Here is a 19,736-nt window from a genome sequence, read left to right as displayed (position 1 = left end):
AAGCTTGGGTTTCTTTTCTCCACTTGTGCATCTCTTTCCACTTGCTTACACATTGTGCAATTCTAATGCTCACCCTCCACCCACAGGCGCCCCAGTCTGGAGAAATCCTTCTGGGAGTCTTTGAATTCTCCTTTGTTCACTATTCTACACAATTTGGATTCCTGAGCTAATTTGGTCACAAGTTGGTCTCTATTGAGACCCTCTTCTATTCACACTTCTCTGCACCTCTCCGTGGATCCCACCTCCATTCCGGGCTTCTGCTTTCCCTTCCTCAAGCTGTTAAGAGACCCCCTCATAGGGCTCCTGGAATGTCACATAAAACCGAACCTTCCTGTTCCAACGCTGGCAACGTTTCACTGCAGATTACCATCTTCTGGGAGGGATGGCAGTCACCTTGCGGGCTTGGTTGGCTGCAATGCACGGGGAGAGGCCCCGGCAATGTTGGCGGTGGGAGCTCTGAAATTGTGACATCGACAGTCTGGGTTAATCTGTGCATATGTCGGCAGAGAGGCAGGGACTTGAGAGATGACTGAACGCGGCAGACCCTCCCCGCCCCAACTCTTCTCTGAATACACGGACGCAGAGGGAAGCAGATACGCAGCTTAATTTGCGCAAGGCATTCGCCACGCCGGATTTCCCATCTCTGCTCATGCTTTTGGCTGAAACGAGGATTCTCCGCATTGGCAGTTGACAGCACAGAGCTGGGAAGCGGGAATTAGCTTGCACTACTTCCTCTAAAACCCAAGGGTGTCTCCGTGTGTCTGCCCAACTTGCTGCCCGTCAAATAAATATATACAGTATAGTCTCACTTATCCAAGACTCGCTTATCCAAGGTTCTGGATTATCCAAGGCTTTTTGTAGTCAATGTTTTCAATATATCGTGATATTTTGGTGCTAAATTTGTAAATACAGTAATTACAACATAACATTACTGCGTATTGAACTACTTTTTCTGTCAAATTTGTTGTATAACATGATGTTTTGGTACTTAGTTTGTAAAATCATAACCTAATTTGACGTTTAATAAGCTTTTCCTCAATCCCTCCTTATTATCCAAGATATTCGCTTATCAAGGTTCTGCCGGCCAGTTTAGCTTGGATAAATGAGACTCTATTGTACCAAATGATAATAGTAATAATGATGATAAAATAACAAAAAATATTACCCACCTCTCCTCATGACTGCAGGCAGGGTACATGGAGAAAACATAAATCCATTAATATGCATTTATTAAAAACCATAGAGATTAAAACACATAAATAAATTTTAAACACATTAAGCTTGGTATATGCAGGAAATGCTGTGAATGCAGGGCCGTAGCCAGAAAAAAAAATTTCGGGAGGGGTTTTGAAAATTTCGGGGGGGGGGGGGTTGAACCCCTAGCACCCTCCCCCCTGGCTACAGACCTGTCAATATCTGCTTGCGATAGTGCCTGGAGGGACTCTTAATGTTTTGCGTCTCATAGACTTAGCATGGGGATTTGGATAACTAGTTAAAATTCATGAGTAAACCAGGTTTTTTTTTAACCTGAAAAATTTCGGGGGGGGGGGTTCGAACCCCTAAAACCCCCCTCTCGCTTCAGGCCTGTGTGGATGTAACATACTATTGAATCCCAGAGCAGGAACGCCTCTGTATTTAACCACCACACCAATCCAGTAAAGCAGCAAGCAGTTTATTGAAGAATATATAAAAGGCAAAGCAGTAAAAATCAGAAAACAGTTTAGTCCATAGATATGAAATAGTCCATTAACTCAAAGGTACAAAGATAGAAATTTAAAATCAGGAATGCAAAATATCCAGATAAACAAGGCGGCATAAAATCCAATACACAGAACTCCAGAATAATCCTTCAGACTTGGAAAACAAGAACTTGGATAGCTGAAAACATGAAACCAGAAATTCCCTTGGCTAAGGCTTAATACAAGGTGTTCCTTAGACGTTTCCCAGACTGAACTAAAATCTTTTTCTCATCTCATATAAAGCTTTTCCTGTCTCATAGACTGTCATGAAATCATTTTATTTACCTTTACAACCAGATAAGAGTCTCTTGGCTAACAAGTGCAATGACCTTCAGCTTGCTTGAGAACTCGCCCAAAGTTTATGGAAGTTCTGCCTCCTATCTCCTGGCTCATTAGCCTCTTCACCTGGCAATTCATCTTCAGAACTCGCTTTCCTAGAGAAAGGCTGCTCTGGGGCCCCTCCAGGAATGTGGCATTCAGAAACTACAGGAGAAACAAAATGCCAATCATTTTCAGGACTTAAAATCTCATTCAGCCTCACAGACTCAGCAATGCCATCATCCACGGTGACATCAGAAACAATTATTTGCTGAATTACAACACATATCTTGATTTCAGTAAGGCGTTTGACAAAGTTCCCTCAAGAACTTGCAAACAAACTAGTAAAATGTGGGCTAGGCTCTGCTACTATTGGGTGGATTAATAAGCCCAACCTGTTTGGACACAGTTCTGTTCAACATCTTTATTAATGACTTGGATGAAAGTTTAGAGGGCATGTTTATCAAGTCTGCAGATGACACCAAATTGAGAGGGATAGCTAATACTCCAGAAAACAGGATCAGATTTCAAAATGAATTACAGATCCCAGATGAAAAAGATCTTGGGTCTTAGGTCCCTTCTATACTGCCATATATTCCAGATTATCAAAGCAGATAATCCACATTATCTGTTTGAACTGAATTATAGGAATCTACACTGAGTTGAATAGTTTCCAACAGACCTCACAGCCTCTGAGGATGCCTGCCATAGATGTGGGCAAAACTAGGCAAAGAATAGTCCAGTGTGGCTTTACCAGTTCCTTTTTCTGAAATATAGCCTACAGCACCTGGTATTCATTGGTGGTGTGCCAACCAAGTACTAACCAGGTATAACCCTCCCTAGCTTTCAGTTTGGTGCATTCAGGTTGGGATTTGGTGCCTTCAGGATGTTTAGTGAAGTGGATGAATTGGATACTTGAGCATAGGTGGTCTTCATCTGGACTTCAAGATACTTGCTTGCCTTTCAAAGTTTCTCTCCTTCAGATTTTAACATCTGAATCTTTCCAAATGCTCGGTTCAGGCCAATTAGTACCAATAGGAGCAGATGTATTGAACCAGTTGGATCTGCTCTGTTTGGGCCTAATGTTGTTGGGAATATCTGGCCGTTGTCTTAATTAAAACACCTTTAAAATATACAATACTTATGTCTCTATGAAACAGCAGAGTAGCGGGATAAACAAGCGGGGAGAGAGAAGTTTAGAGGGATTTTACAAATCCCAGTATCCCTCTTTGTCCCCATTCCATCATGCACTAGCAAAGTTAAGAGAAAGAGAGAGAGAAAGCAAGAATCAACCAGAATTGTAAGATTTCAAAGGGTTTTTTTTAAACTTACAAACTTGTGTAAAAAATCAGGCAGGCTCAAACTTCCTTAGGTAGGATGAACGATAGATAGAAAACGTTCGCTCCGGATAAAATAGATGTTAAAGAGTTCTCTCTCCTGGTAAAACCTCGCTCCTCTCTGTCTCCTCAAGGCGAGAAATGGATGTTGAACAACAGCAGCAAGCTAAGAGGACTGAGAACAAAAAACATCTTAAGACAAAGAGGTGGTTTCCCTTTTTTTAAACATCAAAGAATTTCTCCTCTTTAGGGTGACATATAGAGTTGGCCAGAAAAAAGGTGGGTCATTAGCATGCAACAGGAAGAGGCAAGGGGCAATAAACATTCCTTTGGTTAATTTTGTCTGGGTTGCTGTATGGCCATGTTCCAGAAGCATTCTCTCCTAACACTTTGCCTGCATCTATGGCAGACATCCTCACAGGTTGTGAAGTCTGTTGGAAACTAGGCAAGTGGGGGTGGGAGAAAGAATTATTGTATGCTTGAGGCAAGTGTTAATGTCGGAATTGGCCACCTTGATTAGCATCAAATGGCCTTGCAGATTCAAGGACTGGCTGCTTCCTGCTTAAAATCAGAACAGTAAATAAAGAAAAATACCCAGGAAATGGGAATTCTAGACAGGAAACCACCAGGGCCAGCTAAAACCTCCCAACAAAGGATTCCCCCAGGCAGGAAGCAGCCAGTCCTTGAAGCTGCAAGGCCATTCAATGCTAAACGTTAGGAGAGAATGCTTCTTGAACAAGGCCATACAGCAAGGAAAACTCACAGCAACCCGGCCATGAAAGCTGTGGACAATTTTTGTAGCATGCTTCACTAGCAACAACAATAGCAAAAACAAAAACCAAACCAAACAAAAACCCACCAACAAGGCCAAAAGAACAATTTTAATCACCAGGAAGGTCTTAATGTTTGGTGGAATCTCTTTTCCTGAAGTTTGAAGGCATAGCTCCATGCCCTGGTCTCTAGAGCAGGAGGAAACAAGCATGGCCTCTCTTCGAGGCAAGTTGCAAATATCCTCGCAGCAGCAATCCTTTGAAATGGCTGGTGAGACGAGGAGATGCTTATGTTTGGAAAGTTGTGTGTTTGAAAAGTACTTTGGCAGGCATGTTTAGAGGATAAAGACAGCAATGGTACAGATGGAGGCAGCAATTTGATGTGCAAGAGTGTTTCAGGACAGAGTCAAAGAACAGGAGGTGGTTCAGTCTGGAAGAGGGGCAGGCCAGAATACTGACAAAGAAGTAGCCCTAATACGGGGAGACTTCTGGATCTTGGTGCCTTGTGGGAATCAGGTGATGGCAGACCAGTGGGTATTAGGAATATATTCATAACCTGTTAGGATTATGATACTAATATGGTTAGATATTGGTGTAGAGTAGCAAAAACGCAGAAGACTAGGGGTTTATGTGAGCAGAGGTGAGAAAAAGCAAAATAGCCAGCCTCCCTTTCCCTTTAAAGAGTCATGCGCATAAAATAAGCATCAGAGACATCAAAAGTAAAATAGTAAAAATATGTTTACTCACAATCTTGTATGATGATGGCAATACAGGCAAAAACATCTTAGTTCCAAAAGAATACAGTTCAGGATACTACATATCTCTTAACAAAGAAGTAACATTGTTGGGAATCTATTGAGTGGTTAGACTCAAAAATAACCCTCTTTTGGGGTGATTCCTCAAAAATACGGCAGAGCGGCAGAACCACGTTTCATAAGCATGTGGTGAGCTTTGAGAGGCTTTTGTTCCTCAGGATGGCAAAGGATTGCAAAGTCTCATTGAAAATTCAAAAATCATTTATTGAGGTAAAAAGAAATCCATTGTGGATAGAAAAGGTTATTGGAGCTAATTAGTTCTCTAGGCTAGCTACTAAGGAAGGTAAGAAGGTAAAAATAACAAAATATCTAAATACAATAGAGTCTCACTTATCCAACATAAACGGGCCGGCAGAATGTTGGATAAGCGAATATGCTGGATAATAAGGAGGCATTAAGGAAAAGCCTATTAAACATCAAATTAAGTTATGATTTTACAAATTAAGCACCAAAACATCATGTTATACAACAAATTTGACAGAAAACGTAGTTCAATGGGCAGTAATGCTATGTAGTAATTACTCTATTTATGAATCTTGCACCAAAATATCACGATGTGTTGAAAACATTGACTACAAAAATGCATTGGATAATCCAGAACGTTGTATAAGTGAGTGTTGGATAAGTGAGATTCTACTGTAGGAGAGAGGGCAAAATGTGACCTTCTCAGGTCGAAGACAAAAGAGGAGGAGGAATGGCTGACCAAAAGGTCCAAGCCTTTGGGGCAATTAACATTCCAATTAGATAGAGGAAGTTGCCTCATCTCTAAAGAGTTCACATTACTACAACAAGGTGAGGAAGTGGATGTAAACAGGAAAGCAAGAGAGGGAAAAACAGCAAAGGCCTGTCTAGGCATGCATGGGAATACAGAGAGGGTTCCCTTAGTCTAATCCTATCATCTACATAACTAGTTGAGACTTGTGCAGTCCAGGACGACAACCAACAAACATCAGCAGCATGGCATGGCAGGATGAGCATGAAGAGCCAAAGAGAGCCAAAGAGAGCCAAAGAGAGCCAAAGAGAGAGAACAAAAGAAGGTCTCTCCTTTTATGCCCCAAATTCTAAAGGCATATGTCACTTCCTGTAAGTCTCCAGGAAGTATACTCCCATTTCCCACATCACATGGAAAACCCCAAAATGGTGTCATCAACTCTGGATGCAGCTTTGGCTTCAGGTTACTAAACAACAAGCAAAACTAACTACATAAACCATCCCACATTGAAAATGCATGCATGATTGCTTAGATAACCCAACAGTGGGTTGTTCGGTCTGTCACACAGCGATACAAGAAAAGACACCAAGAGGCAGATATCTTTCCCACACCTGTCCCAAGGCAGGAGGAGAAACAGACTCTAGATTGGAAATAAGTAGAACATTTGAGTCACAGGGGAGCAACAGAGGAGGTTCTAGATACTCAGCCCCCTTCTACTTATTTGAAATAACTGCACCCAGTCTCTGGGCACATATCCTTTTGGAAATGAATGGCAATCATAACCTTATTGAAAAGGAAAAATGATGTCATATCCGTTTGACAAATGTGAATCCCCATGAACATGAGGAGACAACTTTTTGAAAACCACTAGTCAAAAAAAGCATGACCTTGTTAGAAGTCAACTCTTTGAATAAGTGATATTCATAAGCATTCATGTAATGCCACACAAGTAACTCAGCTGTTTAACTGAAGTACCATATCTTTGAACTGTCAAAGAAAAAGACATGCCACTACAAAAAATATTTGGTTAGCAGAGGATGGTTGTTTTTTTGAAACTGAAATTGGAGTTGTGATTGTAATTTATCCAAAACATATACACTCCCTTTAAAAAACATTTAAAGCAGTGGTTCTCAACCTGTGGGTCCCCAGGTATTTTGGCCTACAACTCCCAGAAATCCCAGCCAGTTTTACTAGCTGTTAGGATTTCTGAGAGTTGAAGGCCAAAACAAACAGACAAACAATCAAACAAATCTGGGAACCCACAGGTTGAGAACCACTGTTTTAAAGTATGCATTCAGAGACAAAAAACAATATTCTTTGAGAAATAACATATCTTGTTTACTCATAAATATCTTGCATTAATTCACCATACGGGCACATTTCTTATTGAAATTCAGTTACAGATAGGTTGTAGCTTCTCTGTGTTGAGGGTATCATTCTTAATCAATATTCCATATTCTTTAATATACTTGTACTCACTGAAGTGAGCAACGTGCATCCACCTCCACTGAAGTCTGATGCAAATATGCACCCACATCCACTGAGGTATAAAGCAGACTGACTACAAAATGGAGTCCTGAGTCTGAACATGCTCAGTACAATCACATGTCTATAACTCCTCCCACACCAAAGAGATACAGTCAAACTGGCAAATCAAGGTACACATAGAATACAGGTTAGCAAATATATACATTAACAAATAAATAGTGAAAGGCTTGGGAGGTTGCTATTTCCAACATTCAGAGACTCAGCCGGCTTCTATGCTGCCATATAATTCAGATTATCAAAGCAGATAATCGACATCTGCTTTGAACCTGATCATAGAATCATAGAATAGTAGAGTTGGAAGAGACCTCATGGGCCATCCAGTCCAACCCCCAGCTAAGAAGCAGGAAAATCTGAATCTACACTACCATATAATCCACTTCAGATAATCTGGATTTTATAAAGCATCGTAGAAGGGCCCTTAACGGTCCCATGGAGTCTGCTCATTTTTTCACGACTGTGTCTTTTGTCTCTGGAAAGGCCTTTGGTAACAGCCTTGTGTCTTTGTGTGTCTTCCTCTAGGCGAGGAGCGCTACATCTGCTGGTACTGCTGGCGGACCTTCAAGTTCCCCAACAGCCTGAAGGCCCACGTCCACTTCCACTGCACCCTGCACGGCGGGCGGAGCTTCCTGGGTCCCCCGGAGCCGCCCCGCCCCGCCGAGGTCTTCAGCCTGGCCGCCCTGAAGCCCGGAGCCCCGCCGGCGCCCCTCAGGCCCCACGGCCCCCCAGCAGCAGGAGCCTCAGCAGGAGGAGGCGGATCGGGCGTCAAGCGGGAGCCCTGCCCCACCGCGGCCTCGCCCTCCTTCGCCAAGGGGCGCAGCAAGGCGGCCAAGGAAGAGCAGGAGCGCGCCTTGGACATGAGCCTCGGCTCCGGGCGGCACTTTCTGGGCGGCAACGGGTTGTCTTTCTACCCGGGAGGGGCCCGCTCGGCCTTCAAGCCCGCCGGCTTGGCTAAAGCCTCCCAAGCGGAGGAAGCCAAAGGCCACGGAGGAGGAGGAGGCGGCGGCGGCGGGTTCAGCAAACTCTTGGGCGGCCTCAAGCCGGGAAGGGCGAGCCACGAAGGGCCACTGGGGCTGCACCCCCACGCGCCCCCGCCCCTTTCCCACGCCAAGTGCCACGCGGGGGGGAGTGCGGGGCCCTCGCTCTCGGCGGCAGGGCTGGCCTATCCGGGTAGCTTCCCGCTTTTGCCCCACTTCGAGGAGACCTCGGCCTTCAAGCACGTCGAGAGGGGCCTCCACGCCAGGCTCTCGCCCCCCGCCGCCCGGTACGGCCCTCTCCCCACAGCAGGAGGCGGAGGACCGGCGGGGCTGCACTTAGAGCGCTTCGCCGCCTTGCCGCCCTTCGAAACCGGCGGCCTGAAGCCCTACTCCTCCTCCGCCGTCGCCGCCGCTTCTGGGGACTGCGCCCTGCCTCCCTTCCTGCCTTTCACCGTCTACAACGGCGAGCTGCTCTACGGCGGGCCCTACTACCCGCTCAAGCTCCACTTTGGCCACCTCCTCAAGTATCCAGACTCGGTCTCCTATTTCAACGGGGCGGCTGCAGCGGCGGCTGCTGCTGCGGCGGCGGCGGCGGCGGCGGCGGGACTGAGCCCCTCGGAGCTGGGCCTCGACCGGGAGCTGGCGCTCCACACGGAGATGGCGGGCGAGAAGAGCCGGGCCCGCTTGTCCGAGGGCCTGCCGCCGTCCTCGGGCCCGCCGGGGCCTCTCTCCTCGGGCGTGGGCGGCAAGGCCAAGACGGGCCACTTGTGCCTCTACTGCGGGAAGCTCTACTCGCGCAAGTACGGCCTCAAGATCCACATGCGGACGCACACGGGCTACAAGCCGCTCAAGTGTAAGGTCTGCCTGCGGCCCTTCGGCGACCCCAGCAACCTCAACAAGCACATCCGGCTCCACGCCGAGGGCAACACGCCCTACCGCTGCGAGTTCTGCGGGAAGGTGCTGGTCCGGCGCCGGGACCTGGAGAGGCACGTCAAGTCCCGCCACCCGGGCCAGAGCCTGCCCAAAGGGGCTCTCGGGGGAGGGGGGGGAGGGCGAGGGGGGGCCGGGGGCCGAGGACAGGCGCCCCCCTCCGCCCCCGGAGCCCAAGACCGACGACAACGAGAGCGACGTCGACGTCTGCTTCACGGACGACCAGAGCGACCAGGACACGGGCGGGAGCAGCAGCGGGGGCGGCAAAGAGCAGCCATGAGGCCCAACCTCCGCCTCCGTCTTTTCCTCCCCCCCCCCCCATTCGTCTCCAGGAGCCGAGGCATATCAACTTCTTGCAAAGGGACCTTGGGCTGAAACCGCACTTGGCTGTAAGCGGGTTGAAGTCCGGTTAAAAACCACCTCCGAATATTTATGACTATTCGCCTGCCCAACCCCCCCCCCCCCCTCCATAGGCACACCTATTTGCTAGCACAGGCACGAGCAAACTTCGGCTCTCCAGGTATTTTGGAGCGGTAGGTTGTTAGGAATGGTGGGAGTTGAAGCCCAAAACACCTGGAGGGCCGAAGTTTGTCCATGCCTGTGCTAGGAGATGACATTCAGGCCCTGAAACGGCCAGGGAACACCATCCTCTTAGGAGCATTTCTCCTAATATACACCTGCTCAAGGAATGACCTCTCTTAGGGCTCAGCTATGGGCAAACTTCGGTCCTCCAGGTGTTTTGGACTTTAATTCCCACCTCCTCCTAACATTTATACATATCCCCCCTTGATCGATAGGCACGCCTATTTGCTAGAGGAGAACATTCAGGCCCTGAAATGGCTTGGGAACATATTCCTCTTAGGATAATGGTTCTCAATAAGAATCGGGTTACATACACCAGAACTGGTGTTTCTGGGAGTTGAAGGCCACAATTTCCCACCGGATAGTCGCCAGAGCAGGGGTGGGAGCTTCTAGATCCTCTAAAACAGTGTTTCTCAACCTGTGGTCCCCGGGTGTTTTGACCTATAACTCCCAGAAATCCTAACCAGTTTACCAGCGGTTAGGATTTCTGGGAGCTGAAAGCCAAAATATCTGGGGACCCACAGGTTGAGAACCAATGTCTTAGGAGCATTTCTTCTCAAGGACGGACCTACTGCTCATCTACAACAGCCATGGGCAAACTTCGGCTGGGGAATCTGAGCTGTTAGACTCAAAATAACCCTGAGTTGCGGTGATTCCACTATCAGTATAGCAGAGTATCAGAAGGAAACTTCATAACCAGCAGAAACTTAAGTGTGGTGAGCTAGGATAAGCTTCCATTCCTCAGGATGGCTTAGGATTGCAGAGTCAGAACTTTAGCTTCACAAATATTTATCGATGTAAAAGAAAGACAAGCAGAGGACTGAAGAATGGTGGAGACCCCATGGTCAACCCAGGGCAGTTTAAATGGAAGAGGAAGTTGCCTCACAGAAATTCCATTACTAAGTCACCAAAGGGGAGGAGTAGACAGTGGCAAGCAGGAGGAAGAAACACAAAGCCCTTTTTGGGAAAATATGCATAGGTATGTGGGAAAGGAATCCCTCAGTTTAGCCCTGTCTCTAGCCTAGTTACTCATTGAGAACTGGATACTTGATGACACAAGAGACTAGTTCAGGGATGAAACCCAACAATTTTGGACTTCAACTCTCACAATTCCTATCAGCCTGCAGCTTTGGAGTGGAAGTCCAAAACACCTGGAGGCGGAAGTTTGCCCATGCCTGATTTACATTGATCACTTAGGTTGGTCTGCAATTGGACCAGCCCTGTGAGTTAAGCAAAGTTGAGAGAAAGGCTGGATTCTGCGTCAGTTTAAAGACCAACTTTGTTTGCTTCAAAGTTAGGGTGGAAGTTTTCAAAACATCTGCTAAAATCATCTCCCAAGAAGTATGATTATTTTATTCTTCTGCTCCCAACTCCATGGCTTCAGACGGACGTTTATTTGGGATTTAAAAAATCAACCCCAAATAAAGTGTCTATCTTTATCACCTCTCCGTGTTTGCTGGAAAGTAATATATGGTGAAATGTTCAAAACATATATTAAATCCATCTCTTAATATATATGAGCATCACTATGTGATACGATTTTTGTTCCTGGGTTATAATGGTCATTTCCTAATTGATTCTACCATAAGAACATAGAAAAAGTTTATTAAACTGCAAAAACTTTGTTTTTGCGGGACATCCGGCAGCACATTTTGCTACAGTATTTCAATGAATATCTCACAGTTTCAACCAAGTCAACATAGTTTATGGCAGCCACAAAAAACGAAATTTCTGGATTATAATAACTACTTTCAAAGTAAGTACAGAACAATTAAATAGGAAATGACACTTTCAAACCAGGAACAGTCTTTTTTTTTTTTCAAATTTTGTTATGTAGAATTTATTCACCTGTCCCCAACTTCATGGCTTCAGATGGATGGATGTTTATTTGGGATTAACAAATCAAGTGTCTATCTCTGTCCTCTCTCCGTGTTTACTGGAAAGTAAGGATTGAAGTTTTCAACACATACATTAAAATTGTCTCCTAATATATATGATGATTCACCTGCTCTTGGCTCCAGATACTTGGAATTTAATATTGCCCCTCTCTCTCTATCTTGCTCGGAAATAAGGGTTGAAGCTTTCAAAACATATGAAAACCATCTCCTGCTATTTATGTTTATGTTCCTGTCTTCAGTTGCACACTCCGGATTTAAAATAGTTTTGACACCACTTGAACTGCCATGGTTCCATACTAAGGAATCATGGAAAAATGTAGCTTGGTGAGAGGCAACACTCTTTGGCAGAGAAGGCGAAAGTCCTTGTAAAACTAATATTCCCATGTAGAACCAATTAGGAAATGACACTTATAACCCAGGAACAAAAATCCCATTACCTACTGATAATCGTAAATATTAGGAGATGAATTTAGTATATGTTTTAAAAACTTCATGACATATAGTAAATACTCCCATGATTTCATTGCATTGAGCCAGGGCACTGAGCAAGTGGTCTCAAACTGCATTGATTTCTACAGTATAGATGCACCCTGGGGTTCCAGATTCACACACGCATTTGGGATTAACAGTGCACACTCTCCTTGTTTGCTGGAAAGCGAAAGTTAACGTTTTCAGAACATTAAAATCATGTATTGGTTTTTATGATTTGTCGACTGCTCCCAACTTCATGGTTGCAGATCGATGGACATGCAGGGTGCGTCTACACTGTATGCAGTTTGGCTCTACTTTTACTGTCATGACTCAATGCGATGAAATCCTGGGAGATGCAGTTTGGTGAGGCACCAGAACTCTTCGGCAAAGAAGGCTAAAGACCTTGTAAAACTAGGTGCCCAAGATGCCAGGGCATGGAGCCATGGCAGTTAAAAAGGTGTCAAACTGTATTAATACTGCACTGTAGATGCATCCGAGAATGGTCGATTAAGTCCACAGCCCTCTAGCCCCACACATTTAAATTTCAGGGATGATAGGAATGACAGTCCAGCAATACCTGGATGGCCCTGCGTTTCTCATCTTTGTTCTAAACCAGGAGTGGACACCATAGCTCCCCCTCCCACAAGAATTTTGGATTGCAACTCCCATCAGCAGAGTCTCTGGCAAGGCATTATGGGAATGGCAGTCCAATATTTGAAAGGATTCCCACCCCCGTTTTACAGAAAAGCGTCATGAAATGCGTGGACTTCAGTCTTCAAGGACTTTGCTGGGCGCAGGAAGATAGGAGATGGAAAAGCATTTAAAAAAAATTAAAAATAGGGCAGCAAGTCTGAACCTGAAGGGTTTAACTCCCGTTTTGCAGTCATACGAGTATGCATTTAGACTAGAGGGAAGAGACGCATTTCTGCTTGAGTTCTCGGTCTGGTTTTAAGGGCTAAAGCATTGCAAGTCTCAATTCTTCTCAAATTCCAAACTTGGTTTCTTAATCCAGATTATTTAGAAGGAAGTCCTATTGAGCTCGCCCAGTAAGCACAGGAGCTGGGGCAAAAGATTTCGAGGGAGGGGTTGGCTTTAAGGCGCATCTACAGTGTAGAATTAATGCAGTTTGGCAGCACTTTAAATGCAAGGGCACAATGATATCCTGGGTGTTGTAGTTTTACAAACTCTTTAGCCTTCTCTGCCAAAGAGTGCTGGTACTTCATCAAACTATTAATCCCATGATTCCATCACAGGGAGTCATGTTAAAGTGATGTTAAATTATCTTAATTATACACTGTAGATGCACCCCTAGGAAAAACTGTGATGCTGTCGGTAGAGGCTTTGGTTAAATCCAATGGAAATGACTGGGGCTTCTTAGTAAATCCATTTCACTCTCATGCAGCACCCAAAGGGGGTTTTAGGATCCCGCTGGGACAACGGACACCTCCTTTGCAACTTATTTATAACAGAGTCCTATTTGAGTAACATTTGTAAAATAAATATCGAAAGCATGAATCCATAAAAGCACGCTCTATATCATTTTCAAAAAGATCATTTCGTAGACGACGTCTGTGGTGTATGTTTGTTTTATAACGAATTATGTACAAAGAGCACAGTATTTTGGTCTTCGTTTCCGTTTGTCATGATCATTTTTTTTAAAAAAATAAAGTTACTGACAAACTACTGTCTGCCTAATTCACTTCAGATGGGTTTGATTGATCAAAACGGTCCAACACGGTGAAATAAATCGTGTGTTGTCGAAGGCTTTCATGGCCGGGATCACAGGGTTGTTGTATGTCTTTCGGGCTGTGTGGCCATGTTCCAGAAGTCAGGAGAGAATACTTCTGGAACATGGCCACACAGCCCGAAAGACATACAACAACCCTGCTTCAAATTGATTTGGAAGTCTCTCCCGACTGGTTACTTCTCACTGAATTTCATTCAACATACTGAGATTTGTTGTGGAAGGATTTCAGGGTCGGAACCTCTGGGTTGCTGTGAGTTTTCGGGGCGGTATGGCATGTTCCAGAAGCAGGCATCCTCAGAGGTTGTGAGGTATATTGGAAACTAGGTCAGTGATGTTTATATATCTGTGGAAGGTCCAGGATGGGAGAAAGAAGTCTTGTCTGTTGAAGGCAAGTGTGAATGTGAATTGATGAGCATTGAATAGCCTGGCAGCTTTAAAGCCTGGCTGCTTCCTGCCTGCTTCCTGCCTGAGGGAATCCTTTGTTGGGAGGTGTTAGCTGGCCCCGATTGTTTCTTGTCTGGTATTCCTCTATCTTTTGAGTGTTGTTCTTTATTTACTGTCCTGCTTTTAGAGTTTTTAAAATATGTGTAGCCAGATTTTGTTCATTTTCATGGTTTTCTCCTGTCTGTTGAAATTGTCCCCATGCTTGTGGATTTCAGTGGCTTCCCACGTGCTCTGCTACGGCTGATTTCTCAGGTTGACTTAGTCTGCAGTGCCTTTCATGTTCCTTGATTCCACAGATGTATAAAACCCAAATTCCCTAGTTTCTAACAGACCTCACAACCTCTGAGGATGCCTGCCATAGATGCGGGCGAAATGTCAAGAGAGACTGCTTCTGGAACATGGCCATACAGCCCGGAAAACTCACAGCAACATACTGAGATTTATTTGCTGATAAGTTCTGGAACCAAGATATTGTGTTACTTGTAGAGAATATAGATTCGCAAGGAGAGAACCCTCAATCCCATTGATTTATTAGCGATCAGAGTTCAGATTGCATTATATGAATCTACTACACTGACTACATAATGCAGTTCAAAACTGCATTATATGGCAGTGTAGATCCATCCTAAATTCGGGTATTGGACCAAATCCTATAGTAGAATCAGCACTAAAGTATAGCGCCTTCTCCATGAATATCTTAACTGGGTGAGTAGCTCTGTTGATCTGTTACTGCCAAGAGCAAAACTCACAAAAAGTTTTTGAAGCACTTTCAAGATTAGCTGAACTTCATTTGTTTGGCTCTTCTTTGATGCTTCAAGTTTTTGGCATCGATTAAAGTGGTGCCATAATTACTACAGTATAGACCAGGCATGGGCCAACTTGGGCCCTCCCTCCAAGTGTTTTGGACTTCAACTCCCACCATTCCTCACAGCCTCAGGCCCCGTCCTTTCCTCGCTCAGCCGCTTAAGCTGAGATGCACCCTTAGTCCCGATCCCATTCGGTCTTCAATGATACTAACACTTCGTTTAAACTATTGTTAAAAATTACCATTGGAAATGAATTTCGCGGGCGGATTCATTCACACTACTCAATTATAACAGTATGATTCTTCTTTAACGGCAGTGGCTCCTTCTCATGGTATCTTGGGATGTGTGGTTTAAGGAGGAGCAAGTTACGATTCTTAGCCAGATAGCCCTAATGCCTCACCAAATGACCAACCCTAGATAACCGTAGAAGTTAGAGGCTGCAACTGTGTATTGCGAACGGGCTCTTTAAAACAACAACAGGGTGATGATTACTTCTAGAAGATTGAGTACATAGGAAGACTGATCAATTCCCGTTCCTATCAAACTCACCTCCTCTTCCTTGGGCACTTTGAACTGCCTAATACGATCTCTTTTGTGTGTAAATGGAGTGGGGGCATAATGCTTTCAGAATCACAGTTCTCCTTCCTTAGATCTATACTGAGTCCCCCTCCTCTCTTTCTCTAATCAGGGAATTCGCAATAGAGGTTTTGACTAGGTTTTTAGCGTCCTCTGATTGGGTCTCGTGAAGATCACCAGGGAGCAAAACATACACATACACTGTACACAGCAAACTTAGTCCTGCTGACCTTTTGGCCTTATGGACGTTCGCCACATCTTCTTACAAGGATTCACATCTTTAATATTACTACACAACCACAACATTATGGAAAGGGATTTTGTAGCACCTTTGAGATTAATTGAGGGAAAGAAGTTGCAGCAGGGCATACCTACACTTTAGGATTAATGAAGTTTGATGCTACTTTGAGTATCGTGGCTCAATGCTATGTGTTGAAATCTATTCAGCGGTTAGACTAAAAAATAATCCACTCTTGGGATGATTCCACAAAAATACAGCAGTGGCAGAAGCACATTTCCTAAACAGCAGGAACTTACCTGTGGTGAGCTGGGATAAGCTTTTATTTCTTAGGATGGCAAAAGATTGCAGAGTCACAATTACAGGTTCAAAATATTTATTGTGGTAAAAAGAAATCCATTGTAGATAGAAAAGGTTCTTGGAGCTAACTTGCTCTCTAGGCTAGCTTCTAAGGAAGGTAAGAAGGTAAAAATAACAAAATATCTAAATAGCTACATTTTGCCTGGAGAATGGCAAAATGTGTTCTCTCAGTACGGAAACAAAAGGCAGAAGAGACACAAAATGGGGCTGACCATGTGGGGCAATCAAAAATACCAAAGGTAGAGGAAGTTACCTCATCCCTCACAGAGATCACATTACTACTACAACAAATGGGGACGTTTTATTTATTTATTTTGTGTCAAAAGCATTGTATAATAAATAAGTTTAAAAGCGAAATAAAGGAATCACAAACAGCTAAATAGTTTTAGACCAAAAGTGGGCAACAGCAATTGCATTGTCCGTAGCTTTAAACAACTCCTCCTCCGTACATGAGGCAGGGCATTGTGGGCAAGCATACATATGAGGAGTTGTTTGTTCTTCTCCACAGTCACACAAGGTGGAGGATTCCTCCAGGTAGTGCCATCTTGCCAGGTTGTCTTTTGATCTGCCCACTCAGCTTCTCAGTCTATTTAGGGACTTCCAAGTTGCCCATTCTTGGTTTGCCCCTGGAGGAAGACCCTCATGGGGGCCCATCCAGTTGGGATTTCCTGGTTTAGCTGCCCAGAGGGACACCCTTGCTGTTGCTGGGGGAACATCAAGAGGAGTGGTGGTTCTCATGAAGCTCCTCCTTGACTTAAGTCTACTGGGAGGAGGCTGATAGTAATGCAGTGGGTGGCTTTCACAATGTTCCACCTTATTTCTCTCACCGTTAGCAGCAACTTCCTGTTGCACATCAGGGGGGACAATGCCAGCTAGCTTATAGAGTTTATCAACAGGTGTAGGTTTAAGGCATCCTGTGATTATTCTACATGTTTTGTTCAGTGCTATGTCCACCTGCTTCTCATGGACAGACTTGTGCCAGACAGGACAGGCATATTCAGCAGTTGAGAAAGACAAGGCCAGGGCTGACATTCTTATTAATTGTGGGTCTGCACCCCATGCACTGTAAGTTTCTGCAGGATGTTATTGCGTGCAGCTACTTTGTGCTTGGTGTTCATGCAGTGTTTCCTATATGTCAGTGTTCGATCTAAGGTGACACCAAGATATTTAGGGCGGAAACAGTGTTCGAGCTCTTGGCCTTCCCAGGTAACTTTCAGTTTCCTGTTGGCTTCACAGTTATGTAGGTGGAAAGCACACACTTGTGTCTTGGCAGGGTTAGGCTTCAGGTGGTTCTCTTTGTAGTAGCTGGAGAGATCTTTCAAGGCATTAGTGAGTTGGCTTTCAACTGTTTCAAAATCTTTGGGGAAGTGATGGTAAACAAGAGGAGAAGAATAGAGATAGGAAAGACCCCGTCTAGGCATGCATGGGTGTAGAGAGAGGGTTCTCTCATTCTAATCCTATTCTCTAGTCTAACTACTCAGTGAAGATTTGAGACTTGTGGAGTCCAGGATGACAACCAACACTCTGGGATCATGGAAGTTGTAGTTTTGAAAGCTTTTTCACCTTCTCTGCCAAAGAGTGCCACACATCTCAGAATCCAACATCCACAAGCAGAGACATTTTTATTAGGCCAATTTCTTAAGACATTCAGTGTCTTCTGCTAGGAAAGGTGCAGTTAGCTTCTCACAGGATAAGGGCAATTGGATATTAAGGGAAATTATTTTTCTGGTACAGTGTCACTGCTTGTGAACTGTGGATATGGCTGTGTTCTGCAGGACGGCTGCTTCTGAATCAGTGTCCTTCAAACAGTTTTATCACCTTGGACAGCTCCTAAGAGTGGATTCTATTGTCCGGCTGACAGGGAAATGTGGGACTCACCAGCCCTGGGATTTGACAGCTCTTTAGAAGAAAGCTCCATGGAGTTCACGAGGGATAACTCCCAGGGAAGTGAGTAAATGACTGAATTTCTCATACCACAGTGGTCAAACCAAAGGAGACTTAAGAAATCTTTGGGATGAGTTTATTATCCCCAGACAAAATCCACAAATCCACAATTTGAATCAATTCAGTTTTAAGGGTAGGATTTGACCTCCTTACTTAACCTACAATATTGTAAGCAAAAGAGCTGCTGCCTGGGCAATCGGTCAACAAGTCAAGTTAGAACAGAATTTTAATGGGTTAAACTGTGATTGAACTGCAATAGAATTTAAACCGTGGACCTTAAACCATCACCTTGAATTGGAAATTATTCCTCTTGGATTTAGTTTCCAGGAAGGTTGCACTGCTAAACTAGTTTTCTTGGAAATAGGTTTTGGGGTGTGGAATCAGTTTATACCCAGAAGAATCCTGTCTGCACCTTGTGCTTCCACAGGCCTCTGCATTCTGTTCCAAAGTGCTATTGAATCCTCTTTAGGAAATAACTTTGGTCCTCACATTTTGTGTCCTCTTTTGATTCCATCCAGATGCTTAGGGCAGGTGCTGGCCTTCCTTACTGCCTTCTGGGGTTTTGGCAACTATCGGCATAGTGCTTTGAATGCTGGATCATGACTCTGGAAAGCAGGATTCAGATCTTCACTGGACTATGAAAGTGACCTTGGGCAAGTCACACTCTTGCAGCCTCAGAGGGAGGCAATGGAAAACCTCTGTGGAACAAATTTTTGCCAACTTTCTCCTGGAAGAGTGGAATCAAGCCTTAAATTACTTCTGCAGCATACATAAGTCACCTAAAGCTCTGGATAACTTTCGGCCTCTAGATGTTGGAGTCTAGATCCCATCAGCTCTATCCAGCCTAACTCAAGTAAGAAATTCAGGGAGTTACAAAAATATCTGGATGCCATGGTTGCTTCAGAAACCCAGTGAGTATCCAGTTGGAGTTGGTGGGGCATCTTGCTATACAGATGTGCCAATATTGGGGAATCTGAACTGTTAGACTCAAAAATAACCTTCAGTTGGGGCAGTTCCATCAAAATATAGCAGAGTACCAGGAGTAAACCCTTTAATCAGCAGAAACTTACTTCTGATGTGAAAGGAGAAGCTTCTATTCCTTAGGATGGCTTAGGATTGCAGAGTCAGAACTTTAGTTCAAAAATATTTACTGAAGTAAAAGAAATATATAGGGTTGTTGTATGTTTTCCAGGCTGTATGGCCATGTTCTAGAAATATTCTCTCCTGACGTTTTGCCCACATCTATGGCAGGCATTCTTAGAGGTTGTGAGGTTTATTGGAAACTAGGCAAGCTTCAAGGCATGGCTGATTCTTGTCTGGGGGAAGGCAGGGCCAGCTAACACCTCCCAACAAAGGATTCCCCCAGACAGGAATCAGCCAGGCCTTGAACCTGCAAGGCTTTTCAATGCTAATCAAGCTGATCAATTACAACGTTCACACTTGCCTCCAACAGACAAGAGTTTTTTTCTTCCACCCTGGACATTCCACAGATATATTATTAGGAATATATTCATAACCTGTTAGGAT

At 44.5% G+C, this 19,736-nt stretch overlaps 1 protein-coding gene and 1 long non-coding RNA gene across 2 annotated transcripts in view; one reads left to right on the top strand and one right to left on the bottom strand.

The window, feature by feature from the left end:
- Nucleotides 1–13,778, top strand: part of prdm13 (PR/SET domain 13) — a 42,870-nt gene extending 29,092 nt beyond the window's left edge. Inside the window, 2 exon segments of the mRNA XM_062980410.1 lie at nt 7,759–9,242; nt 9,244–13,778. Coding sequence (XP_062836480.1) covers nt 7,759–9,242; nt 9,244–9,423 — 1,664 coding nt within the window. The 3' untranslated portion in view covers nt 9,424–13,778.
- On the bottom strand, nt 1,571–7,499 carry LOC103280349 (uncharacterized). Its single transcript, XR_507309.3, has 3 exons — nt 7,171–7,499; nt 3,390–3,569; nt 1,571–2,222 (listed from the first exon to the last, which is right to left on the bottom strand). It is a non-coding gene; the product is annotated as an uncharacterized LOC103280349 (long non-coding RNA).
- Nucleotides 13,779–19,736: the final 5,958 nt, after the last annotated feature.

This window comes from Anolis carolinensis, chromosome 1, assembly GCF_035594765.1.
Source record: "Anolis carolinensis isolate JA03-04 chromosome 1, rAnoCar3.1.pri, whole genome shotgun sequence".
In the NCBI taxonomy this organism is placed as follows: Eukaryota; Metazoa; Chordata; class Lepidosauria; order Squamata; family Dactyloidae; genus Anolis; species Anolis carolinensis.
The sequence above is the reverse complement of the archived record's forward strand: the minus strand, read 5'-3'. Positions and strand labels throughout refer to the sequence as shown.